This window comes from Falco naumanni, chromosome 4, assembly GCF_017639655.2.
Source record: "Falco naumanni isolate bFalNau1 chromosome 4, bFalNau1.pat, whole genome shotgun sequence".
In the NCBI taxonomy this organism is placed as follows: Eukaryota; Metazoa; Chordata; class Aves; order Falconiformes; family Falconidae; genus Falco; species Falco naumanni.
The window spans coordinates 99,176,861-99,203,074 of record NC_054057.1 but is presented as its reverse complement, the minus strand read 5'-3'; the positions used below and the strand labels follow the sequence as shown (position 1 = coordinate 99,203,074).

The 26,214-nt window shown below is 46.7% G+C and overlaps 2 protein-coding genes across 4 annotated transcripts in view; both read right to left on the bottom strand.

The window, feature by feature from the left end:
* Positions 1 to 528: 528 nt before the first annotated feature.
* ACOX2 (acyl-CoA oxidase 2) lies at positions 529 to 18,833 on the bottom strand. Of its 2 annotated transcripts, none has more exons than XM_040590760.1 (15): positions 18,707 to 18,833; positions 17,753 to 18,037; positions 16,409 to 16,571; positions 14,154 to 14,305; positions 13,520 to 13,627; positions 12,676 to 12,795; positions 12,102 to 12,217; positions 11,591 to 11,763; positions 10,297 to 10,459; positions 9,409 to 9,599; positions 8,156 to 8,317; positions 7,060 to 7,165; positions 4,034 to 4,251; positions 2,169 to 2,301; positions 529 to 1,230 (listed from the first exon to the last, which is right to left on the bottom strand). In XM_040590760.1, the coding sequence occupies exons 2-15, from the start codon at positions 17,910 to 17,912 to the stop codon at positions 1,168 to 1,170; spliced, it is 2,028 nt and encodes a 675-aa protein (XP_040446694.1). In that variant the 5' UTR covers positions 17,913 to 18,037; positions 18,707 to 18,833; the 3' UTR covers positions 529 to 1,167. The 2 variants fall into 2 exon arrangements, with proteins under 2 accessions (XP_040446694.1, XP_040446693.1); XM_040590759.1 differs by having other exon boundaries at positions 17,753 to 18,042; positions 18,707 to 18,789.
* A 3,542-nt stretch (positions 18,834 to 22,375) lies between these two features.
* The window catches only part of FAM107A (family with sequence similarity 107 member A), a 31,233-nt gene continuing 27,394 nt past the window's right edge, over positions 22,376 to 26,214 (bottom strand). For both annotated transcript variants that reach the window (XM_040591397.1, XM_040591398.1), the window contains one exon: positions 22,376 to 25,675. In XM_040591397.1, the coding sequence (XP_040447331.1) occupies positions 25,568 to 25,675 (108 nt within the window). In that variant the 3' untranslated portion in view covers positions 22,376 to 25,567. The remainder of the gene's footprint in view (positions 25,676 to 26,214) is intronic.

The window sequence follows — 26,214 nt, the reverse complement described above, 5'->3', positions numbered from 1 at the left end:
AGAGAGTTGATACCCACTTTGATGAATGGATCTTGTTCTCCTGTGAAGTTCTTGTCACAACTGCCTGTTGCAAGTCCTTATTACAACTGCTTCACACTGGGCTGTGCAGACCACAGCGTTTTGGGGATGTAAGAGGGGGTCTGGATTTCTGTGGTGGTTGCTGGTTCTTGAAGATGGGAGCTTTCAATCCCATCTCATTCAAAAGGCCCGCCCGCCCTGGGTGTATTTCTCTGTCATGTTCTTTCTCCCCCTCTTCATATATTACAGGGTTTTTGACTTTTGTAGTAAGAGGCAGTAAGAGCTTTATTCTACCTTTAAGGAGGGAAAGAAAAGCTGAACTGATGGAGCTCAGGAAACGTGGTTGTTTCTTTCCTGCAACACTTGGTAAGAAATATCGTGTGTTAACTGGCATTGAATTATAATCACAAGATGTTCTTTGCAACACTTCATTTACTAGCAAATTAATGACTGGCCTGGATTAGCCTGCCCTTTCTGTAATTACAAAGTATAATAATTAGAGAAGCAGTATTCCAAATAATATACTTTATTGGAGCCTGAGATTTATAGAAAGACAGTATGAGCGACTATTAATGGGGAAGTAAATTCTGCAGGCAGGAGCTGGCATCAGCTTTCTCTGAATCTTCATTAGCCAGGAGTACTCCACTGCTGAGCAATGTAACAACTATTTTAATTGTCCAAACAGATGTACTTTGTAATATAAATTTTGATTTTTTTTGTAAAGTTTGGGTTTCTGGGGTTTGTTTTTGAAGGCACTGTACAGTTTCACACACTGTAATTGTAAACTCACTGAAGGGGAGCTCATAATGTGGTTTGGATTTTTTTTCCTTAATTGTCATATAGTGGATTTAGAAAAAAGAATAAGAAAGCCAGATGGCATAGTTTTGATGCTACTGGGACGCTTCTGGTTAGAAAATGGCAAAGCCTAGGTGATTTTCAAGTAGATTGCCTCATAGCAGTGGGTACCACTCAGCTTTGGCTTCTGTCTGATTAAATGCAAATGACTGGCTAAGCATCTTGTTTCACACTTGTTGCAACTGCAAGTAGTAACTGGTTATTAATTTTGATTAGTAACTACTGATGCTTCATAAATCTACTGCTGCACAAAGAACAGGAGGAAATGTGTGGTGTTCACTTAGATCACGGTCTTCATAATTTTGATAGCGTGTTGTGGAGAAGTGGCTTCAAATACCTCTCGTAGGCTGGGCTCATCTATTCAGAAAGAGAATGTGGAAGGGAATTAATAGTAATGAAGAAGGAAAACACTAATTTTTTTCTTAAGAATGATCTCTGAAATATAGAAAGCTAGGCTGTTTAAAAAAGCCCCACAAAACACAACAAAACCAAACCACTGGCTACTTCTGCCATGTGTAAGATCTCTTTCCCTATAGCATGTGCTGTCCTTTATAACCAATACATAACACTTATCCCAAATGGGACAGCATACTATTTAACTTCAAAAAATATGCTTCAACTTGAATGTTTGCTGAAGGCGAATTTTGTGTTCAGCTGTAGTTTCAAAGGGTTGCTGATTACTACAGTAAAAATCTCACTTAAGGCAAAATGAGTTTTCAGACACAGCAGTAGTTATTTACATCATGCAGAATTTTACATTACTCCACAATATGGACGAATTAAATGAAAGTAAAGTGCTGAAGACCATGAGGGATGAAATTGCCTTGTTTAACATTTATACGCTTTCTGGTTAAACATACTGTTAAGAAAAATTTAAGTATTGCACTAGTAAAAGTACCAGTTCTTGGAAAATACCCTGCATTTAGGGGCTCTTGCAGCCACCCAGTGTTGTTCCATAATTGTAAAGTATGTAAACAGACTTTTGTGTTACCTTGTTTTGTACAATGTAACCTCACTGATACAAGTTTAAAAACTAAAACCACATTGGTGGCAGGTGACCGTCCAGCTCCCTGGTACAAGCTCTAGTACTCTGGGGGCTGGGAGGTTAAATGCCTGAGCTAAGATTACAGGTGGCATAACTGGAGTATCACAGGTGATTGTTCAGACTGAGATACTAAGAATTAAAAGCTCTTATTCTACTTGCTTTTATCTGAATTGCTTTTATTAAAAGAAAAACAAACAATTTCTGCTCTGGTTAATGCAGAAGTTGCCTGGCTGTAGTCCAGCATCCATACCTGCTTGTTGGTCGGTGACTTCTGAGCCCACTCGTAAAGCCGTTGGTAAACTTGTCCGTCGTAACTGCCAAGCGCAGAATTCAAGCTCTTATCTGTGAAATCAAAAGCGTCCACTAGTGGAACGGCATCCTTCCTATGGAGCAGATAAATGACATTTGTATTACTGAAGTGAGTATTGCTTTGTAAGGGCAGCAATTAAGTCAAAGGTGAACTTGAAAGTCAGTTGTCCAGGTTCTTCAGCCTAAAAAGCCTGTGCCAGTTTTCCCTCTTGCCTGTGCTGTGGGGAAAATCCTACTTGTTTCGATTCCTCAGAGGTGTGTTCTACTAATGCCCTGAGTTGTCTGTGCTGTTGAATGGGTATATTCGCAGGGTCTTGTAACCACCTGGGCTCCATCCCTAATTCCCTAATTTAGGACTCAGTCTCATGTCAGGTGTTTTCTCAGCAGACACTGCCAGTTCTTTTGGCCTTTGCTGTGTTTTTTTTTTTCCTTTTTTCTTATGCTGTATGTGTTTGTTTTACAAAATGGAATAAGGTTGCTACTAGATTGATGTGCTTTGCTGATCTCCAGCCTTCATCTACTCTAAAGTATTTCTATTACCTCATCAAGGGGTGTCGAGGTGTTCTACTCTGTCTGTAAGAACAAAGCAACCCTGAACAGCAGCAACGGCTCATTTATTTAGCCCAGGGGCCAATTTGGCAGCAGTCAGCAACAGATAGCTAGAGTGTAAGGACAAGTATGTAATGACAGCATCTTCTGAGCAAGAGATGGTTTCTTTTTCCTTGTTTTCCCATTTTCCTGGGTGTAGGAAGTCATGCTGGCTGTCAGTCATCCCTGAGGTACAAGGATGCAAAGTGGTTTGCATCTTCCAGTTCCTTTTAGGAAAGGGCTGCTTGGGCGTTTGGGAAAGGATGGGTTTTTGCTACAGACTGGGAAGTGTTTGTATCCTTTCTACTAATTGTAAATAACTGACTTTTAATTACCCAGTAAACACCCACTCCATTCTTGAAGCCTGTTAACAAGGCGTGGACTAACACAGAGAAGTGGCAATGAATTCCAGAGACAACAGTGGGTTAGGTTTTTGAAAACATCATGTTAAGCTTATTGCTTAACCTTGAATTCTGTGATCAGTTCTGAAAATGCTTGCTGTTCGGCTCAGTCCTGTTCAGCTCTGTTACGGTGTGTTCTTATTTTTCTACCTTTCTAAGGTAGCTTAAGTAGAATTTTACATACAGTTGCAACTCACTACTTTGCACTGTAAATTAATCTGTTCTTAACAAACAGCACTGATCAGTGGAAGATGAACCCTTCGTCAAAAGGCCTTAATGAGTGTTGTGGTGAGTTAAAACCTTAGCATATCTCAGAATTCACATAGTCATAACTGGTCTCGAGCAGATGCATCTGAACTAGCTGTAGGCAGGATTGTTTGGGTACCAGTTGCAACTCAGCCATGGCAACAGTGTAGGCTGTATTAGCTGTGGCTTAAGCAGGTTTTGCAGCATATGATCGGTTGCTGTGGCTGCCTCCTGCCAGTGCTGCTCTGACTACATATTATCCTGCTTTTGCGCTACAGCAAGTGGTAGAGTGTTCAGGATTTCTTGATCTATAATTTAAGATTTCATGTTACAGAACTTTAATTTAGAGATTGCAGAGGAGCTGGACACTTAGGTCTGTTTTGCTGTGAGAACAAGCTCTGTGTAGATGTTTCAATCAATTTCTAGTGCTGGCAGCCAACGAAAACAAAAACTGAATGAGGTGAATTGGCTTTGGAAATGTTGCCATAGGTACAGCAGCACCATTTTATATCTTTCACAGGGACAAACTGAATAGCTGTGTATTTCCTCTCATGCTAGAGCAGCTGCTCACCGAACAACAGCCAGGAGGTCCAGGTATGATGCTGTGACCATGTCCATTTGAGCTCCAGATATGTATCCGTCATGCAAGAAGAGTCCTGCATTTGAGAAGATCCCGTGTAATGCAAAGAGGTCACAAAGATGTTTCATAATCTTCTGGATGCCAGCCTTGGTCTCAAGTTTTTCCACGGTTTCTACAAAGTTTTTCACTGTGATGTAGTGGCAGTGAGCCTGGAAAACAAACACAATCAACAGTGAAAGCACCTCAAAACACTTTTAGTAGGCTAAGTGACTCAAACATTCTTGCAAAGAATATAAAACCTTTTCATTTCCGTGGCACTTTTCCAGTCTGTATTCTTTGTATGCTGGTTGGCCAGGCCTTTTGCATTCATGCCTTGCAGCAACAGTAGAGAAGAATTGGGGTTGTAAATATTCATCTCTGTGGTATTTGTAAACTCCAGAAAACCGCTTCAGAAATCATGGTAGTACTTAATTCTAAATATTTCTGGTGAATACCCCAAAGAGTTTGTGTGATGGAAACCACTGGAATGCGCTTGTGTTGACACATAGCAAGTGAATCTTTGTTACACATCAACAGGAGAAAACTCTTCCACTGAAGACCTTGGGTTCATGTCATATTGGGCTCGGTGTCTGTAGGGCTTCAGCTCTGAAAGCATCCAGAACAGAAGGACAACAAAACTTACCTCTCGCTTTTGTGGGTTTAAGTAAACTGATAATTTCTGGGTCAGCCACTAGTAGAGTCTCTTAACTGCCGCGTTACAGGAGTACTAGCTGAGGTCCACAGCAAATGAAGCAGCCTGACTCCACCTGTTTGTGGGGGTGACTCCTGTCATGCTGACATTGCTGTGGGTGGCTGGTGGTGTTGGTATCTGCATGAGTTCGCTCCCCTAGTTCTCCTGCCAGCTGTGGGTGTAAGCATGGCACACCTGCGCTGCAGCTCTTCCTTGCTGGCATGGTCAAGCGGTGGTGGAGGCCAGCGTGGACTGCAGAACCTGCCTGAGAAGCTGGGTGTCTGCTCAAGCAATGAATCCTTGTGGAGTCTGCAGCAAAGCCGTACCCAGTGCCTGAGCTGCTCGGCTGAGAGCTGGCAGGCGTCAGCTCATATCGCTGCTGTGCCAGTCGTGTGGGTGAGTCTCCGGGGAAGGTGTGGAATATGAAGTAAATACAGAAGTGCCCCAAGAAAGCAGCAGGCTATCAAGGTTTTAATGTTATGGGGGAAACTCAAGGGCTTGGGTGACTTTTCCTTAAGTATGTAAGAAACTTTGGGGGCCCAGATCCCATTTCCTAAAGAACAGCAGCACAGTCACTACTGACAATACTACACCCAGCCCTCTGCATGTGTTAGGATCTTCAGAAATAGTTTCTGACTAGTCCGGTGTCTAGGTTCTTCTTCTCACTTCTTAGAGCGAGCTCTATTCCAGCTCGTCCTCTAACATGTGGTCTCCCCTGCTTTTCAGTCCAGAGACCTCAGCCATGAGTGGGAGGAGGAGGGAATGGCTTCTTCGGGTTTGTGTGCAAGAAGCGCTAGTCAGCCTTTTCTAGAGGTAATCTGAAATTTTGCTTCATTTTCATTCCGCTAAAAATACATTTACATTTAAACTATTTACTGGGAAAGTAATTTTACAAAGTCACTTTATAGGTGGTTTTCTTTAGTTTTGAGGCAATTACACAGTTTTTCTGCTCTTTTTTTCAAGCTTACAGTATTGAATACTTGCTGCTTCCACTGAATCTGTGTAATTGAAAATGGGGGTGACGCACAGCAGACAGGTGACCACAAAAAAATGCTGCTGCTGAGATCAGGTCTTTGCTCCCTTACTCAGTGAGTTCTTGTTTGGAAGGATTATGATCACGCTTACTAATATGAGTGGATTAGTGCTTCCAATGGTTTTGGAAGGATCTCTGCTGTTGCTGAGAAAGAATTTGACTTGTCAAGGACTTTGTCTAATTTACTGACTACAATGGGGCTATACCCTACTATGAAACCACCAAGATGGTATCACCACAGTTAGGTAGGGTTCCTTTTTCTTTGTCAGGGGCTTCTTGCTAAGTCCATTTCAATTTGGATTGGCTCTGGCTGAACAGTAGATTACAGCAAGATGTTTTTCATTAAAAATTGAATGAATGTTAAAGTAACCCATGGATCTGTTTAAAATTTTCCTTTCCTTGGCTCAGGAAGGAAGGAAGGAAGACCTTCACCATAATTGTAGAGGAATTGCGCTTAATTGCATACTAATTGGAGATTCTAAAGTATCAGTGGTTTTGGTTTTCATTTAAATTTAGGGCTTTTCTCCCCTCTTGCTTTCTTTTCAGCTTAGTTCTGTACTAACACTTGTTTTGTGGAACAGATGCTGCTGTCCTGATCCTGCTTCAGCTGAAGGCATGCTGGTTGCCTGTCTAATCCATGTGAACTGGAAATTGGTTTTGAATCTTACTAACTTGACTTCAATTTGATTTTTCTTTCAGTAGTAATTAACATTGCACTTATCACTGCTTTTTGTTGTTTTCCCTGCAGTTAGCTTTCCTTGTAAGTGGTACATGTAAGGAAAACCAGGCATGCTTCACCTTGCTGTGACTCCTCCACCAGCTTTCAGTAGGCTTTGGGAGGCTTTCTTCTGGGAGCCAGAAACACTGGGTTCTTACAAAAAGATGAGCATTAGCTGGAGATGGTGGATTCTTGTTGCAGGGTATGGGAGGTCTGATTCTGCCAGTAGTGGCACTGTAACAGTGCATGGCTTTTTTTTAATTGGGTTTGGTTTTTTTCCCCCTCCCTTTCATTTCTACTCCCTTTAGTCTTTTTTCCAACTGGCCTAGTCAGATGGCAAATTCTTCAGATCAGGAGTTGTTTCTTACTACGATTTTCCCAGCATGCAGACCACAGTGGTGCCCTAGTCTTTGTGGTGTCCCTTAGATACTAACAGAAAACAAAAACAGCACTGAGACTTCAAGCTAATCATGCTGTTTCTGTTGCATATTGTATCATAAAGACAGGCATCAAATAAGCAGATAAATTTTGCTAACCTTCGCAGCCTGCGTGAGCTGCACTGTGCACTGGTTCCACGCGTCGTGCTTTTTGACTCCAGACTGAACCAAGTCCTGTAGTTTAGCTGCTGTGCTGCTTACAAGTCTGGAAAATTATAAAAGCATATTGTGTATGAATACAGTAGCCCACATGCAGTCATTTCATACTCGTGTGTGATCAAATGGCAAAAATGGCATTTCTGACATTTGAAGTTATCCACACTCAGTATGAGTAAACTTTAGATTATGCAAAATCTAAGTACAAACTGGGAGAAGCACCCAGACCACCCTGGACTGAAGGATTTCTACCTTCTCAGCTTCCAGAGTAGTTTACTAGGGGGTCTGCTGAGTTCTTCTTGGGTTGGGTGTGTGTAAGGAGAGTTTGCAAAACAAAATAAAGTGGTGATAATATTGGACTGATGTTACATTATGTTTCTACTTTTCTACACAGGTACCCAAATCCCTGTTCCCATTGAGGCTGAAGCTTTTGGAAGAATGGCTCTGGCTCTGTTTTTACACTGATTTGAATGACAGCAGGGTTGTCCTATCCATTTACCTGGTTTTTTAGAGATGATGCCTATATGGCCCATGACTGTGCATGCAATACTCATGAGAACGCTCATGATACTATTGTGTTGAGTAGCTGAATGTGTAGTTGAAAGGCTATGGGCAGAATGAGAGGCTCTATGTTTGCTGTGGTAATTGAAAACAAACATCAGTTTCACAGGTATGTGAGATTTTAACTTCATAGAATTGCACAGGATACAGTTGCCAGGTTTTACTGGACGGCAACTCAGTGATGTGGTCTGGAATTTACTTTAGTGCCATCAGCTCAGGATAGAATCAGCTCCGTGGATTATAGTTGTTTGGTAGCACATGGCTTTAAAACTTCTGATGTTCTAAATGTGAAAGCTTCGTATTGAACATTTGATGTGGCTGTTAATCCTGTGTGAGTCTTCTCTTTCAGGAGCAGATGGTGTCAATTCTTGTGTAACTTGTGTTATTTTACCTCCCTTCAAAGCAAGGAAGAAGTTGAACTCCTAACACATTTCTGATGTCAAAGAGAGAAACCCCGTCTCCCGTCCTCCGTACTGACCTGACTGCCATGTGTTGATAGGCCTTAGTGTAAATATCTGGACAGAGAAAATCCAGCTTGTTCTTGGCTGGACACTTCTCGGGTTTCACTGCAGCCAGGTAAGTGACAGATGGCGGAACAGGCTGGCCAGTGTTGGCTGCCTTGAAGCATTTAACCAGGAACCTGGGAAGAGGGTAAGAATCAGAGCCAGGCATGGTTGTGATCCCCACGCAGCAAATGGTCATGCAAACAGTAAAGCGGGCTTGGGTGTGGAGCAGCAAGGTGTGACCCACCCCATCAGTGGTCCAGAACTGGACCCAAACAAGTAATGACCTTTTGTTTAGCATGTTATTTGCGATAACCTAATCTGTGATGGGTCTCAGGGGTAGCCTGTCTACTGTGTTTAAGGGTACAGCAATCTGTAGTGATGAATTTTTAGGAAGAAACTTGCTGTGGCTATTGGCAGTCTCAGCAGCACAGTCGTCATACACATATCAGCTTTGCAGCCTGAGTCTTAATGCTGCTTTGGTCTTACCCTCTGTGGTCTCCAACACACAGTCATGTTGTGTTAACAAACCTAAGACCCTTTCTTGGAGCTAAACGTGTGTCCAAGGAGCATTCCCCATGCCCTTATGTTTTTGACACCTCTTGACCTTGCTATTTATCTTGTAAGAAGAGGCAATAACGAATGCAGAAGTGTCTGCACACAAGCAGAGCTATGTGGTAGCACCTCTGTCCCTGGGAAGTGTACTGGTTTTCTCCTTCTAGTAAAACCACGCGTTATTAAAAGTTCAAGCAGCTGTGGTTTCTTTCTTCTGTATTTCTTCTACTCTGGATAATCAGCAGTCTGTTTGTTTGGAGGAGAGTGGTGTTCTTGGAGCATGACTCATCCGCTTTGTGTCCAACAACTTTGCCTTCTCTGAATCAACCTCGCACACAAAGTAACAATATTGTGTTACATTGGTTGCTTAACAAAAAATAAACTGCAAAACTTGTATAGCAATGCTTTTGCTGCCCTACTAGGGAAAGAGGAAAATGAGGTTATGCAGAACAGCACCTGCATATGTCCCAAAACCAAAAATAGAGAGATAATCCGATTCCCATGCACCTCCATGCCTGTTAGACAGAAGACGTGAATAGTTTATGTCCTGAGCTGTATTTTTAGAAGGTGCTGTGAGAAAGGAGTAGCTGGTTTTACTGGTTTTGGAGAAGAAGTGGTAGAGGTTGAATAAATGAGAGGGCAGGCTTTTAGGTGAACACATTTGAATTGTTACCTGGCAGTTTGCAGGAGCAAAATGGTGTTCTCTCCTTCATAAATACAAGAGGCAACTAATTTAGTATACAAGGAAGGGAGTCCGCTCAGCAAGGAGTACCCATGTCCCCCGCAGGCCCGGAGGCAGATGTCCACTGCTGAAGTGCAATACTGAGTAACCAAGGCTTTAAAGCCTGAAGAAAATGCATGGAGCTGTTTTTTGGGGAAAAAAAAAATTAATTAAATATATATATAAAAAATGCAGGGTGTTAATAGTGGAAGTGTTCTAAAGTAATCCTCAGATCAAGTTTCCTTTTTAAATTTTGTGCCATTTCTGGGCATGAAATCCCTGTCAGATCCTCCTTTGCTTGTTGGTGCAGCACCCAGCTCCCTGAGCTTGACCTTCAGTTTCTGCCTGGGATGCTGCACACCCTCATGCTGGGCACGCTGTGGTCAGTTTATGCATTTTTGGTTTCTCTCAACCAGCAGTGGCTTTGGCCACCCTTGTTCAGAGTGTTTTCATTTCAGGCTTCCAGTTGCAAAATCTTATGTTCTATCTAAAAGTAACATTTTTGGTTTTGGCTCAGAAGTGCATATTTGCATGTGCATTCATAGATGAAGTTGTGAAATAACGCTTTGTGCCACCAGGTACTTGGAACAAGGCTTTTACCAAACAGACATGCTTTTCAAGGACTTTTCACTCTGCAATAGTTCCCAAAAACAGAAAATTTGGGGCGGTGAGGCAAATGCTGTTGTTCACTGGTTCTGGACCTAGGACACACAGCTTGATCTCAGTGTTTCCTCTTTCTCCAGTTACCTAGGGGTGAGAGGAATGCTTGTCCAGTTTGCTAAAATACTTCGATACTGAGAGGTGAGAAATGCTGTACGAGCTAATCCTGCTGCAGCTCACCTCTGGCAGTGTGTCAAAGTTCTTGTTCTGGATCTCGCTGTACGCCTTGTTGAATAGCTCCTGCAGGTAGTCGTTGATGAAATGAAAGGCATAGGCTGCTGCCAACGGGGGCAGCAATTTCTCTTGCTGAGTCTGGTAGTCAAGGATTTTTGCTTCTTCTTCCCTGTTGGAAGACAGCTGATGAAGTAGGGAAAGTGTGGAGACGGGCGTAGCTACTGTTAGTTTACCTACTGCATAATGAAAAATGGCATTTTCACTACCAAGCAGCAGTGTGTGAATGGGACTGAGCTGATGTCGTGGCGGCAAATCTGCCCAGCTTGCTAAGGCTGTTAGAGAAACAAGTCTGACTAGGAAAAAAAAGTGTGGGTTGGGTTTTTTTTCCTGCTGTGTTGGTGAACCAGCCTAACAGTAGAAAAGGCTCTGTGCGTGCAGTCGGTACAGAAGGGGAACAGGGACTGCGGGAGAGGAGGATGATGAAACCTTCAAGGACAGCAAGTTGTTAGGTGCTCGAAGGGAGGTGGTGGCACTGCACCCTGAAAAACTTTTGCTTTTCAAACTGATTCTTTGTGGCCCTGGGTGTAGATAGGTTTTCCTGGACATATTGAAGTCTAAATTATTTTAAGCTTTCTGAGCTTTTTTTGGATGTTCTTTGCCACTTTTGCTGTGGTTAGTACACGCAGGGCTTCAAATGATGGAACTGGTTATTGCAGCAGTTCAGCATGCTGTGCTCTTGTGTTTGGTTTGCGTTTGAACCAAACCACGATCTCATTAGGCTCTGCTTGCTTTTGAAAGAAGACTGAAGTGGAAATTTTTGAAATCCATGCAAATGAAAATATCTATATAAAAATTACAGGGATTCTTACCAGACTAATAAAATTCAGTGTCACAGTGTGGCTACTGGAATTGTGGGTGTTGGAAGGTATTCTAATGTCGCACCCACTCATAGGGTGCTACAGGCTAAGAATTCGGCAACTTGTCTGCTTTGTCTGGATTCTGCTGAGTTACGGGATTACCACGGGTGGGCTAGTTATAAGAAAAACAAGTTGCCTGTGTGAACTGCTGAACTATTCCAACTATGAAATGTATCTTAGAAGGAACAGTAAACATTCTGCTGTACTTTGACTGAAGCTCGTTCAATGTAAATAATGGGGAAGCATGTTTGTAATACCCTATCTGGGCCAGGACATAAGCCAGTGATGTGCTGAAAGATAAGATGAAAAGCTGAAATACAGACTGGTGTGGGCAACGTGGTGTACTGTCCCCTTCCCACCACTGTGGACCTGAGTGGCATTACCCAGGCTTTAACTTGGACTGCCGGCGAACCACGGAGTATCGGATGGCGATGGTGCAAGCTTTCATTAGAGGTATTATAACTTCATCTGCCATCAGGGAAATGCGCACTGTAGTCATTGTGAAATAGTTAATCTTCTGTGACCCCTGTCTTACATAGGTGCCATCTGGTTGAACCTACAGCAGAGAGAGGATGTTAGGTGCCGCTTTCTTCAATACACAGTACTAGGATTGTTGTGTAATCTGTATGCATAGAATAAAACGGACATCAAAATCCTTCAATGGATGCAAACTTAAATATTTTTCTGTATGACGGATGAAACATAGCCGTTTGAAAAGACAAACTTTTACTGCTTCTGGCTCAGATAGGTTCTGCCTGCCCTGTAAACCCTAACCTCTGAACATGGAATTCCTGACATGGAGTTTCATTTAGGATTCAGGTAACCTGCCCTTGGTAAACTGCAGAGACTTGTGAGAGTCTCGCAGGCGAGTCCATGATGCGAGTCCACACATACCTCGCAAAACTTGTTCAGCATGTTCTCCCTGGGGATGCGCACATTCTGCAGCATGAGGTAGCCGTTGTCAATGTGCTCAAAACTCATTTTGGGACCGATGTCTCCTGCAATTATGCCTGCAGTAGAAGAAAATATAGCCTGCTTACTTCTACTTGAACTTTTTTCTCCCCATTTTGGGTCAGGCTGGGGATCTCAAAGGAAGGGCACGTTCAGCTCCGCCTCTTTCCAGCACGGGCGATCTCGCTTGAGGGATGAAACAGGCATTTGAATGCCTTGTGGTAGTTTGTTTCCGTGATCCATCTGTTATCGATGTTGGCCAGGATCAGAACTGAGGTGTTAAGGCAGAGGTGGTTAGAGCAGCCCAGGCTTCTGGTTAAGAAGAAGGTTTGGTCTGGATATGCCTGAGGATACGTTAAAGCTTCCTTTAGGTGAAAAATTGGGGTTAATGATAACTGTGCCTTGGGTATCTGTCTTTGGTTTTGGCAGTTACAACTCTCCCTGGGCTCAATGTTTTAGAAAACATTTAAGAACAAAATAAGCAGAGCACAGTGCTGCAGTGTCTGGGGTCACTGACCTGGACAGAGTGAATGGTCCTGAAGGCTGCGTATCTGCACAATGAAGGGATGCACGCCGTAGCACTTCCCATGGACATACAGCTGAGCAAAGACCACTGTGTGGGTTGCTGACCTTCCCACTGCAAGAAGAAAAACAGCCCCATTCCCTTAAGACAAGGTTTTCACAGTTAACAGCAGCGCTCATTGCGTGTTAGGTCTTGCTAATATATGGGTCAGCATAGGTGTATCCACAGTTGCTGGAAGCTGGAAATCGCCTGCATCTGTGCCCTGAGCCTGCTCTTGGCTCTCAGATGTTGTGTTATCCTCCTGCCTCTGCTGCTGCCCGTGAGGCTTGGATAAACAGTTTGCATCAGCAGATGAGAAAAAATAAATAGTTAAAGTTCATACTGTGCTGAGAGAGTGGGAAGTGCTGTAGCTGTTCGAGTAACTCCAGTTATTTTCTGTGAAATACCTTCCTGAAGGGAGCCATGAATTTCACATGAATTCTTTATGTCGAGACTGGCTGATGACTTGAATCCTTTATGCTGATGACCTCCCTGCAGTTTTTGGTTGTCTGCCTCTTATTTACAAAGAAGATAAGATAGATTCCTGCAGCAGCAGGAGTTTCCCTGAGTGAAGTTCTCCAGCCCTGCCACCCAAGGGCTTTTGATAGGTGGTGGTGGCTCCCTTCTGGCCTTTGAACTTGTACAAAACCCTTTGGTCTCTTACTTGCCTCCCAATATGTGCATCCCTTACTGAAGTCCTCTGCTAGCACCTGGCCCCCAAACACAGAGCTTGACCAGGCAGACCAAGTAACTGAAGGAAGCAAATGAGAAAAACCAAAATGTTTTGTGTGATACTTACTGTCTCCAGGCCACCACTTCATGGCAGAGATCTTTGGTGTGTTCAGTATAAACTCCTGTGTAGTGGTATCAAAGACTGCTGTTGTTTCTAAACCTTGAAGATACGTTCCTTAAGAAAAAAAACCAAAAACAAACAAGAAGAATTCCTGGTGTATCACAAGGATGGAAAGAGTGGAGGATCCCTGGAGGCTGCTGTGGGTATTACCAGGGTTTTGTGGTTTACCCTCCTGATGAGAACCCTGGCACAATGCTCCCAGCAACCCCACACCATCTCCTGCAAAGATCTCTTGAGCCACATGGTACTCAGGCAAGCTGCCTGGTTCATGGTGACAACCACCAGCTTGGGCAAGCTGCCTGGCTGATCCCCTCCACCGATGGTGAGTGCCTGTTGTCTAACCATGAGCTTTCATGCTCACTCTGTTATTTTTTCCACATTGGAGATGCACTGGCTTTGGTTTTGCCAGCTTGCAGAGGAACACAGAGGACATCAACCTCTAACACGCAAGTAGCATTTACCCCCACAGCCACCCCTGCCCCACTGAAGCAGGGACAGCTCGATCTGAAATCCCCCAAGAATCTGGGGTAATTGAAGCCTTTTGTCCTGTGGAAATGCCGCGTTTTCTTTGCAGCCTTACCATGCCCCAGTTCAGTCTGGGCGTAGCTTCCAATGAGCCGATACTGGGTGGCGAGAGGAATCCATTTGCTGATCTGTTTGTCGGAGCCCAGCACTGAAATGCTTCTCATGAAGACACGGTGAAGGAGAAAGGCGACATCTCCTGACAGTGCTCTGCAGAGAAGGCACAAGGGGTATTTTTATATGGATGAAATTCCAGGGATGTGATGAATGAGGCAGTGACACGGTGTCGATCACCAGACAGTACCACCTGCTGCCCTTTGATTTCTGCATTGTCATACCTTGCCCAACATCCAGCATCAACATGGTATTGCAGGAAAAGTGCTCTTCCAAGCTGTTTTTGTTCCTTCTTTTGTAGCAGTTTTCTGAAGTGTTGCTAGCTCATTATTTCACTTGCTTTTGGAGGAATTATCTGTTCTGAGTAACAGATGCTGAGCTCCTAAAAACACAGCCCAGCTCCAAAGCTCCTGTGGCTCTGATAGCTTGTGAGCCCTTTGTATCTTTATTTTACTTCACAGGGTTTCTTTCCTGATTACTTCAGTCACATTTTGAGGCTGAGCTAAAAACCCCCCACCTCCCTACCTTAAAAGATTATTAAAAATAATCTTTAGTCGGATGGGGACAAAGCTTTTAGCAGGGCCTGTTGCAATAGGACAAGGGGTAATGGTTTTAAATTAAAAGAGGGTAGACTTAGACTAGATATAAGGAGGAATTTTTTTACAATGAGGGTGGTGAAACACTGGAACAGGTTGCCCAGAGAGGAGGTGTCCTGGCTTCAGCTGGGATAAATTTCTTCTTAGTAGCTGGTGCAGGGCTGTGTTTTGGATTTGGTGTGAGAACAGTGTTGATAGGACACTGATGGTTTTGGTTGTTGCTGGGTAATGTTCATACTGAGTCAAGGGCTTTTCAGTTTCTCAGGCCCCGCCAGCGAGAGGGCTGGAGGGGCACGGGAAACTGGGAGGGGACACAGCCAGGACAGCTGACCTGAACTAGCCAGAGGGATATTCCATACCATAGGACATTATACTGAGCATATAAACTGGGGGGAGAATTGGCCAGGGCCCGCTGATCACTGCTCGTGGACTAGCTGGGCACCGGCCAGCGGGGGTGAGCAGTTGTATTGTGCATCACTTGGGTTTTTTTTCTCCCTTCCCTTTGGATTTTATTTCTCTCCCCTTCTCCCTCCTTTCATTATAATTGTTATTATTATTATTTTCCCCCCTCCTATTTTATTTTAATTATTAAATTGTTCTTATCTCAACCCTATAGTTCATATTCCTTTCTGATCCTCCTCCCCATCCCTCGGTGGGGGGCAGGAGGGGGAGTGAGCGAGCGGCTGCCTGGTACATCATTTCTGGCTGGGGTTAAACCACCACAGGTGGTAGATGCCCCATCCCTGGAAATGCTCAAGGTCAGGTTGAACGGGGCTTTGAGCAACACGGTCTAGTTGAAGATGTCCCTGCTCATTGCAGGGTGCTTGGACTATTATTACCTTTAAAGGTCCCTTCCAACCCGTACTGTGCTATGGTTCTATGATTCCATGAAATATTCGGCAGTTACTTTGAGTGTCAGCAGTGATTTGTGCAGTGCAGGTATTGCCCTTTTGAGTGACACTTTTGAACTTGCGCCTTCTTACTGGGTATGGAACCCCACCAAACAGCAACAGCAAGCCAGTAATTTATTTAGCAAAGGGGGAAAGAAGGAGGGGCAAGCAATTAAAATGTGGAGCTCAACCCCATGCAAAGTGCTAAGAAACTTTTTTAAGGAAAGGATTGTGAGAAATATTTTATTCAATTTACCTACAAACTAAGGTGTTGGTTTGTTGTTTTTTTTTAATACAGTATGGGTTTCCTAGATAGAGAAAATGTCTTTAATTTAATGTGGAAGTCAGTAATGTAACTGAAACAGCATTACTTCCAATTCTGCTTATACATTTTAAAATGTCTGATGGGTGCTCTGAGAGCTGTAGCACAAGTAAGGAGCGTGCTGAAGTGGAAATATCACACTGGGGATGTGAACTGCTGTGATCTATCACGCTGTACCCATGTGCTGCTCTTTGAGAAGTTCCCTGTCATGTATCATCATTTTCCCTTTTCCCAAGTGTGCTGCTAAAGTAAAAACCTGCAGCACGTTTGTATCAAAACCTTATCTGTCAACTGTTGGCCTCTCCCAGCCTTTGCTAAAGCTGATTCTTCTTGAAATACACAACTTCTAACAAAAAACCAGTTGTACATTAAAAAGATCAATAAAAATCACCTGTAAATGTACTTAAATTCAGGTCCATTCTCAGTCCATCCCATCTCGTGCATCTTTTTCTGGAGATGAACAGCCTTTCTGACTGCTGCTTCGTACCTCTCATTCTGGGTCTGGAAATACTGGTTTTCTCTGCTAAATACGGGGTCAGATTCAATAGCTTCGACTGCAAAATAACACAGAAGAGTTGGTTCTCCTGGGCCTGGGGAGGTGCAGGCAGTGCCTCGAGCCCCACTGGGGAGGAGCGGGCAGGACTGGGGTTGTGGACAGTGATGCTGTGGCTTTTTAGGGTGACTGCAGACAAGTTTTATTTTGCTGGTGCTGGCTCTGATGGCTGCCAGGCCGAAGTCGGAAAAGCAGCAAGTTTGGGGAAGGAGGAGGGGAAGGGAGCCAAGTGGGCCTGGGAGAGGGGTCTGTGGAGTGGAAATGGTGACCCTGCAGGGTAAGGCACCGTCCCTGGTCAGGCTGTTGGAGATGACTGCGTGCCTAAGGCAGAAAATGCCATAGATCCTTCTGTCTCTAATTGCTGTTTCAGTGCCCTGACAGCAGCAAGAGCTGAGGTTAGCTGGACTTTGTGCAGAGGGTGGCTAACAGCTGGAGCTGCTGGGTGTCCCGCTCGGGACTTTACCAGCCCTTCGCAGAACTGTGAAGCAACTCTTGGGCTTGCTCGTTTTGTCAGCCTGAACACTCCTGCTGCTCCCTTTCTGCCTTGAAACCTTGAGTCCAAGTCTAATTACTTAAAGTTATACTGAACTCCAGTTGCACCGTGAAGTGTGCAAATCCCAGTGGCCTGTGCTGCTTTCATTTGATAAAGAGTATAATACGGATGTAGTTACAGAGACAAAAGAGATATTCTTTTTCCCTCTGTTCCTTTGAGCACACAGTCCTATTTTGGGATACCCACTGTAAGTGAGAGCAGTTCAGCCTGGCTAAGCCAACCTATGCAAGGAATTCCCCACCTGAATGAGCCTGCCCAGGAGGGTCACTGGCTGCAGTTCACGCCTGGCGTGCATTGCTGAGCAGCAGGGCTAGCCCCCATGCGCAGCCCCCTCCCACAGAGATGCTCGCTCGCCTGTGCGACCCTCAGTCCTTGTTTATCCAGACTTGCCAGAGATACTGGGGATGGGAGCAGGAAAGGGGAAAAGCTTCAGATAGCGGGGGGGGGGGAGGGGGGGGGGTGGCTGCAGAGGAGCTGTGTTGATTGACACTAACAGGGAACTCCATCTCCACACCCACTTTTTTAAAGAGATGGGTGACAAGCAAATACCCAGCAGCGCAAAGTGCGCCATGCTGCAAAGGAGGAGCACAAGTAGCGGGACAGCCGGGGGCCTCATGAGGCTCACTCACCCACCGCCCTCCGAATCAGAGTGTGCTCCACGCCGCCGTCCAGCCAGGCCGTGAGCTTTTCCACGCTGAAGGAGGCTGTTTGCCTCTCGCTGGCAAGGTCAGGATTCACGCTGCCGAGGACTGAGCCCAGTGAGGACTTGCTGGTCTCCAGCAGAGCCATCCTGGAAGCTGCGTGGCTCTGGCACGGGCCGGGGCTTGCTGGGCACTGGCACCTTCCAGTGGGTGCTGGGCGAGGGTGCTGGGTGTACCTCCAGCACTTGCAGCGGGTTGGCCAAGGCGTTGTACCTGTACAGGGCTGGTGTGGATATTTAGGTGCTGCCTTGTCCCCACTGCAATAATAGAGACAATGAAAATTTAGGGCACTTTTAAGAGCTCAAAATGCGGGTTTTCTGGTATGTTTTAAAACATAACTATTGTTGTTTAACCAGTCTGTTCCTGATATTTTATGAAAAGTTACTGCTGGAGTATCCCACAGGTGTGTGTTAACGTGCCTGGCCCCTGCGCCCCAGGCCGGCCCCCTGTCCCACGGGGTCCCTGTGAACCACGGGCTCCCCCTGTCCCCTGTCCCACGGGCTCGGCTGGCAGCGGCTGCGACCCGGTAATTCCCACGTTAGCAGGATGTGGGCAGGATGCTACTAATAAGAAAACCCCGTGGTATCTGGAAAACAAAGCAGGCTCTTCCCTTGACGAGGCTGCCGGCCTTCCTGAACTACTTTTTAATACTCCAAGAGATTTCCACTCTGGAAGCTCCCGTCAGCAGTCAGCCGTTCCTCCCGCCCCGGTTCAGAGCCCGGGCCCCGTTTCAGAGCCCGGGCCCCGGCTGCCCGCCGGCCCGGGGCAGGGCGGCCCCACGGCGGGACCCACCGCCCCCGCGCTGCCCTTGAGCGGCCGCGGGCGCAGCCGCCGGGAGGCCCCGGGGCCCGGCCGCCGCGGGCGAGCGCAGCTCCCACGTACCTGGCTCCTCCGGGCGCCCTCCGGCTGGGCCCCGGCTCCGGGCGGCCGCGGCGGGACCTTGCCCGGCCCGTGGGTGTTCCCGGGGCGGGCGGGCGGGGCGCGGGGCCCTCCCGGGGCCGGCGGGGCGCGGACGGCCGGGCGGGCTGCTCCCGGCGCGGGCCGCTCGTCTGCTGCCGGCTGCGCGTCCGGCGCCCGCTGAGCGGCACCCTGCCCTTCGCCCCCATGTGTCATTTTTGTGTTTTTTTTTTTTTTTTTTTTTTTTTTTTTGTGGGTTTTTTTTTTTTGGTGTGGGGTTTTTTTTGTGGTTTTTTTTTTTTTTTTTTTTTTTTAAGCCGGCCCCGGGTTCGCCTGGCTGAAGGTTTTCCCAGCTGCGTTAGGGCGCCGCTATGGCACTGCCCGCGGCCCTGCTGCGGCCTGCGCTGCCAGCCGGGACACAGGGCTGTGCTGTGCAGGCCGGGCCTGCCGTGGGTGAAGGGGGGCTGCCCCTGCCGCCCCTGCCCGGTCTGGGCTGGTGCCCAGTGGGCACAGGATGGCAGTTTAGGCCCCGCTGGCTACAGCGGTACGAGCCCCACGGGAGGGGTCCCCCCGCTGCCCACCGGCCATCAACGAACCTGTGCCGCTGCTGCTGCTGCAGACCTGCTGGTTTCTCACTGGAAACTGCTTTGTCAGGGAAGGAGGTGGAACAGGTGGGACTCACCGTGCTTCAACATGAGAAACTAAACAGAGGATAAGAAATTGTATGTAGTTTTGCATAACTGTAATATTAAGGCTGAGCCTCAGTGAACCAAGCCCAGCAGCCATGAGGAGCAACAAGTCAGAACAGCTGACGGGCAAGGGAGGGTGCGTTAGGGATGAATCTGGAAGCTTAAAGATGCTCTGTGGCTCTCTCACCCTGCCACGGCAATAGGTACCTCAATAGGTGATTAGAGCAATAGGGTGTCCTATGGACGTGCTGCTTGGTATTCTGGTCCCTACTGCACAGCATCACATCCTACGGTGGCTCGGGGTTGCCAGTGTTTGGGAGGCAGTAGCATCTTTCTGACGTTATTTGTGGGCTTTCTTTGCTTACTCTGCTGTTTTCTTCTGCTGCAGTCAGAAGCTCGCAGCCTCATGCGTCTTGAGTGCTGTTTGCAATTCAGCTAGTGGATCCTGGTCTGCTGAAGGAAAGGCAGGGGATGGCAAGTTGGAAGAAGCCTGGCCCTGAACCCGTTTGCACCCTGATGTTCATGCAGGCTGGTATTTGGGCAGGTGTGGGTGCTGCCCGGGTAGGTCATTGCCAGCCGGCGTTAGGGAATGCTGGCAGAGCTGCACACCCGGCAGCGCCCCTGCACACCTTGGCTGCACGTGCCCATGGGGTGCCCGCAGATCTCGTGGGCTGCGGTGGGAACCAACAAGGTCCATGAGAGCACGTGGTCATGGTGTGTTGGAACACACCACAGTTATCGTGTTGCTGATAATTTTGCATTTTTCCCCATTTCCATAAGCCTGCATATCCCTGGTGTCATGTCCGACTCACAGGTTTCATGTGATGCTTTTATCAACGCAAAAGCAGTCACTCTACGGCAGTTTTAGATCATTTTGGGAAATTATCTAAATATAGAGAAATACCTGGACAGGCAGAAGAGAATTCCTGAGAAGGGAATCACCCAGGGCCAGTGTGACGGTACCGCTAGCTTGAGGAAGAAAACAAGAATTTGCCATTTCTGAGACAGTAACAAGAAATAAATATGCAGGAAAATAGAAGGGTTCCCTGAGAGGAGGCTGCACTGCAGCAGGCTGCCTGGAGGCCCTTCAGGAGGGAGTGCACAGGAAAAGAGATCTCAGCATAACCTGGATAAATTGCAAAGCTGGTATTGAAAACTGGCAGTAAGAAAAAAAATCCAGGCAATGGAGCAGTTTGTGCATAGCTAAAAGGCAATGTGTCCTTAAAGAATGGAAATGATTGTTTCTTTCTCTCTCCCATAGAAGATGAACTGTCACGGTACGTGTGGCCACTGTCATGAACAGTGTGGCCAGCAGGGCCAGGGCAGTGACCATCCTACTGCAGTGGGCACTGGTGTGGCCGCACCTCGGACCCTGGGTTCAGGTTTGGGCCCCTCACTCCCAGACAGACACTGAGGGGCTGGAGCGTGTCCAGAGCCGGGCAGGGGCTGGGGAAGGGGCTGGGGCACAGGTCTGATGAGGAGCAGCTGAGGGAGCTGGGGTGGTTCAGCCTGGAGAAAAGGAGGCTCAGGGGGGACCTTATCGCTCTCTACAACTGCCTGAAAGCAGGCTGGGCTGGGCTGGGGTCGGTCTCTTCTCCCAGGTAACAAGCAATAGGACAAGAGGAAACGGCCTCAAGTTGCGCCAGGGGAGGTTTAAATTGGATATTAAGAAAAATGTCTTCGCTGAAAGGATGGTCAAGCACTGGAACAGGCTGCCCAGGGAGGTGGTGGAATCATCATCCCTGGAGGTGTTTAAAAAAACACATAGATGTGGCGCTTAGGGACATGGTTTAGTGGTGGGCTTGGCAGTGCTGGGTTAGTGGTTGGCCTCGATGATCTCCATGGTCTTTTCTAACCCAAGTGGTTCTATGATATGAATGACTGCCTTTGGCATCTGCTTGTGAAAGGAGGTGTGTAATTAGTGTAAGCAGTCTTGGGGCACAGCCCACTGAAACCTCGCTGGCTGGGGCTGCGAGAGGTTGATCAAGCATTTTACGAAGTCCTGCCTGAGCCCCCCGGTCTCACGCCTCACCAAAGGCCAGGCTCTCCAGTGAAGGTGTTTCCCTTTGTGTGGTTTGTGCCAGGAAATGAAGTCCACAACCTGCTATGGCAGGATAGCAACTGAGCTGCTATTATAAGCGGTAACAAGGTAGGAAGATGTTTTGGGAACCTGACCTGAAGAACAGGTTTAGTCAAGGAGCCCTCATCCCTAATGATGAGCTGACTGCCCACACTGGTGCCGCAGGGTGCGGAGGGCCGGGAATGCTGTGTACCTCCCGGTGTGGCAATCCCAGCGGATACCTGGTGGCAGAGAAATGCATCCAAGCACCATCTCTGCCTTGTTCTGAGTGGGGAGTTGACGTCTCTGCTGTTAAGGGTATTGCTAATGAGACAGAGAAGTCCTTTTCATTTGCTTTAATGCATTTAGTTTCAGTCCTGGCTCTCGGGGACCATGGTGTGTGACCTGGATGTGTGAAGCATCCTCTCTTTTTCTTATCTATTTAATCGGTGGTCTTTTGTTGCTGCTAAACCTCTTTAAAAATGTTTTAGAATAATGAGGTGAGCTGACTAGTGTGAGGATTACCTTTCAGTTCAAAATGGAGTTTTTGAATTAAATCCAAGGGCAATGTGTTTCCTTGGCTTTGTGGGTCTTATCCTGCCAGGTAGGTGGGCATTTTTGGCCAGTTAGAAATCAAACATATGGGAAGTTTCAGTGTACAAAGCCTGATTCCACAATTTTTGTGCCCTTAAACTTTCAGTAAATTGAGATGAAGTCTGGGAATAAGCAATGGAGGCAGCATTGGGTGCGGATGATGAAAACAGCTCGTTGATGAGTAAGTTAACACAGCACCAACAAAGGAGTTGCTGTCAGACTTCACTGATTTTTATGTTCATTCAGTTTATTTGGCTGTTGTCTGCTTGCATCCTTGGAGTTTTTTCAGTTCCTTGTAGAAAGAGCAAAATGTACGATCATCGTTTAGTTTATTTCTTCAGAAATGTCCACATTAAAAGGTATGAGTTAATTCAGTAGAGTTGCATGACGTATATTTTTATATAAATGTATAAACACCAACACAGAATATAGACTATATACCACATAGGCAACATACACAGTGCAAAAAATTGTCCCCGTCAATACTCTGATAATCTGTGTCTTCTGGATACACCACGTTTATTCAGGAATGCATTTTAAGGGCATAGGGAAGAATTCGTTTAAAAGAAAAAGAGACACAAAGATACCCCAAAATCTTCCTGTTGATGCCTACACTGATACTTTTTCGGGTGCCACCTCCATTGCTGCCACACCATGAAGCACAAGAGCATTGGTGAAGGTTGCCCAGGCTCTGGGTCTGAGCCCAGCCAGGGAGGCATTACCACTTCGCAGGGGTGTGAGGAGCGAGGAGCTGTGTTGGAAGATGCTGTGATTTTTAAGCCAGCATTGAACAGTAAAAGCATCATTTCCCATGTGCCATCATGGAGGGCTGGAGCCTGCAGCTCTTGCCGTGGATGAAGCACCGTGTGTCCCACTGTGTGCCATGTGGATGCTCCAGCCTGTCCCGGCCCCGCGGCAGCTGCCAGCACCGGCTGCTTGGGGTTTGGTGTGGGTGTGCAGCTGGGTGCCGGCTCTCAGCCCGCAGGGTCCTGGTGAGCTGCCAGGTCAGGGCTTTCTGCTGTCTCTCCACCGCTGGAAGGACTTCTGTGACTGTTAGCTCAGCCTGAGTTAGGACAGTGTGACCTGGCCCTGCCTTTCCCTTCTGGACACCTGCTGAGAATGAGCCAGATGCCCCTTAGCTATCATGGACTGCACCGGTGTGCAGCCCCACTGTGCTGGGTGGGCACTGCATCTAAGGGAAACACTCATTTTTTTTTCACTCTGATAATATTTGCGTACTCAGGAAGACCGCAGCAAAATATTTGCAAGTTTTTCAGTGCTGATCCGAGCACTCAGCTTACCCAGACCTTACCGGATGGCTTCAACCCAAGGACTTGTATAAATGCCTCTGTCCCAGCCCGGGTGAGCTGATAACACTGGTGCATATGGAGTGACAGATTGCCTCTCCTGGAGTACATGTCCATCTGTGGCAAAATTACAAATTAATTTGCTGAATTTTTTTTGAGCTCTTTGATCAAGGTTACTTAATCTGTGCCATAACCCCTCACAAAACCCCCAGCACAGTAATTCTGGCTTGTTGTTTAAACTGATGTTATCTGTGGAGTATCATACAGCATTCTTTACAGCTGTGTACAAACATCCTTAGCAACACCTTTTTTTTTCTTGGAGAAATTTGGCTATTTTTTCCCCCTGAAAAAATGGTCAATGCTGCTTCTTCCTCATGGTTTTAATCATAACTTATATGAAAAGCTTCTCAGTTGGGAGGGGTGTAATAAATCCATTTAGATCTTTTTTGACCCTTAGTGACCATATGCACTGGATTTCTGAAATTAAAACTTTAAAATGAGCGTGATGAGCAAGGGGTTTAAAATTCACGGCAGAGACAGTGCTGTGGGGTGGGGCTCTCCAGGACTGAAATGGAGTGAAGGGCTTTTATGTCCAGTCTGTCGCAGAAGCCTTGTACCTGTCACTGCTCGTGATGTGATGTGGCTCAGATGTTTTACTCAGGCTGCCAGGTCGAACAACAGCCCTCAAAATTAAGCACCCCACTGGACCAGGGAGACTAGGGAATGGATTAGTAACTTTTTAATAAATATGTGATAAATGCTTAGTTTCCCTTAATTTACATATGGATCCACTGCAGATGTGGATAGTAGGTATTGTTTATCCAGGTATTACCTTCCCAGCTGACTGGGTCCATTGAGGCTTGCCATTCAAGAGCCGGTGTCCAAAGGCAGTTGGTGAGTTGTGCTGTTTAGGCTTTGTGTCAGGGCTGATGTGGGAAGCAAGAAGCTGAGATATTCCTGGAGGTGCAATTTCAGCTCTAGATGTGGACACCTCAGGGCATGGGTGCTCCATACGTGTGGCAGGCTCTGTCCATATGTGGCGCAAACACACGATCTATCTCAGCTTTGCTATACTGGCAGCAAGAAGATTTTTACTTTTTCCAAGGTGGTGGCTGCAATGAGGCAGCTCTGACCTCTGGAAAAGGGGATGAAAAGCACTGACAAAGGGTTTTGCATCACCACATACGTGCCCTGTAGCCCCTGGTGCCTACAGATGCCAGCTGTGTGCAGGGTGGCTACCAGGACACCAGTATGACATTACCACATTGACACTTCTCAGTCACATGTCTGGCTGCTGGGTAAGGGGCTGAAGCTCAGTCGTCCAGGGGCAAGAAGCAGTTTGCCTGTCTGCTGCATCTGCAGGGACCTGCTGCCTGGTCACTGCGTGCTTCCACACACAGCCATGCCGAAAACACCCAGCCTTTGCTTTCTGCACAGAGCGTTTGCCTCCCGCTTGGGGTGTTGATGGTGTGGTCCGATGGATTTTCTGCCTGAGCATGGAACTGCCTAAAGAGCTGTTTTCAAACAGGTTTGAAAAGCAGTTTAAAGATGCTTGTGAATAACAGTTGCACCTGCCTCTGCTGCATTGGTACGGGCACACAGAGGCTGATTTTCCTAATAGTACGGGTGTGCTGCTGGTACACACAGCCTCAGCCAGGCTTGACTCGCACACTGGGGCAATACCAGTGACCCTTGGGAAAGCCATTATGGTCACCTGGGCTGTTTTCAGTAATACACAGATTGTCCCTTTTCGTTACCAGGCCAGGTTTCCAGGAGCTTCTCCAGAGCTGCAGTTGCCCTCCTGTCACCCAGTGCCTGGTGAGCCTGCCTCCAGGAAGAAGCAGGGGTCCCCCAAACCATCCCTCCACAGACTTCCCTGGCTTAAACAGTCGCTGTGTTTCTAGGGTTAACCAAGAGTTAGCTGGAGGTTAGCATGCACCCACGATCTGGGGGGAAAAAGAACATAATTTCGCTCTGCATCTCCCCGTGTGAGTACTTCTTCGGTGAATACTGCACCTTTTCCACAGTGGTACCTTACTGGGCTGGGAAAACCTTTTTTGTGCCTTTACTGGAGCAAGTGTTAATAACCATAAGCAGCCCCAACGGTGCAGGTGTGAATGTCCACCATGTACAGAGATGTCAGCGTGTGTGTGTTAGCGCCGGCCTTGGTAGGATCCCTGTTGAGTTTTGGCAGAAGCTACGCTGCTTTCTCATCCCCAGTCACCGTTGATGTTCTCCTCAGGTTTTCCTTGACCTTAATGAATTCCGGTGCATGGTCTTCCTGCTTCTCCTGCTCTTTCTCCAGCTGTAAGAAAGAAGAGTCACCATTAATCTGTGCATACTGAAGGACAAAAGTGCGTCAGCGACATTCAAACGGTGGGCTTCGTTATTGCTGGGTGTCCAGTTATTATTGCCCAAAGTTGAGTGTGTGCAGTGCACGTGTCGGTGTTCTCTTTTTCCAAGTCATTATGCCAGAGCCATGTTCACCCTTAGTCTCTTTTTCTGGCCTCCTGAAAAATTAAATTATTTATTTTTATCCTCCAGGGAGGAGCATCTCCAGCAGAAAAGCAGGGGAGTGCTTCACTTCAGAGCTGGCATGGAGGAGAGTGGAGGAGGTTTGAATCCGTCCCAGCAAAAAAGGCCTGTGAGCCTGGGGAAAGCTCTCAGCATTAGTTTATTGTCTAAGGGGGTGTAAGTCATCGTACTGCCTCACTTCTATATGCAAGGTCTTTATGGGTCTGTCCCTGAATCACCTTGTTTCGTATTCCTGGTTCTTTGAGAGTGCTGGGCTTTGATTTTCAAGTGATCTCAGCTTGGCTGATAGGCTTGCAAGGGAGTTGTTGT

Bases quoted from the DNA above. Each gene is read 5' to 3' on its own strand.
- ACOX2 (XM_040590760.1), bottom strand. From the start codon at position 17,912: ATGGCTCTGCTGGAGACCAGCAAGTCCTCACTGGGCTCAGTCCTCGGC. The intron at 12,796-13,519 runs GTAAGTATCACA...TTCTTCTTGCAG, and splicing joins GAAGTGGTGGCCTGGAGACA to TGGGAAGGTCAGCAACCCAC. The intron at 4,252-7,059 runs GTTAGCAAAATT...TTTGTTTTCCAG, and splicing joins AGCTCACGCAGGCTGCGAAG to GCTCACTGCCACTACATCAC.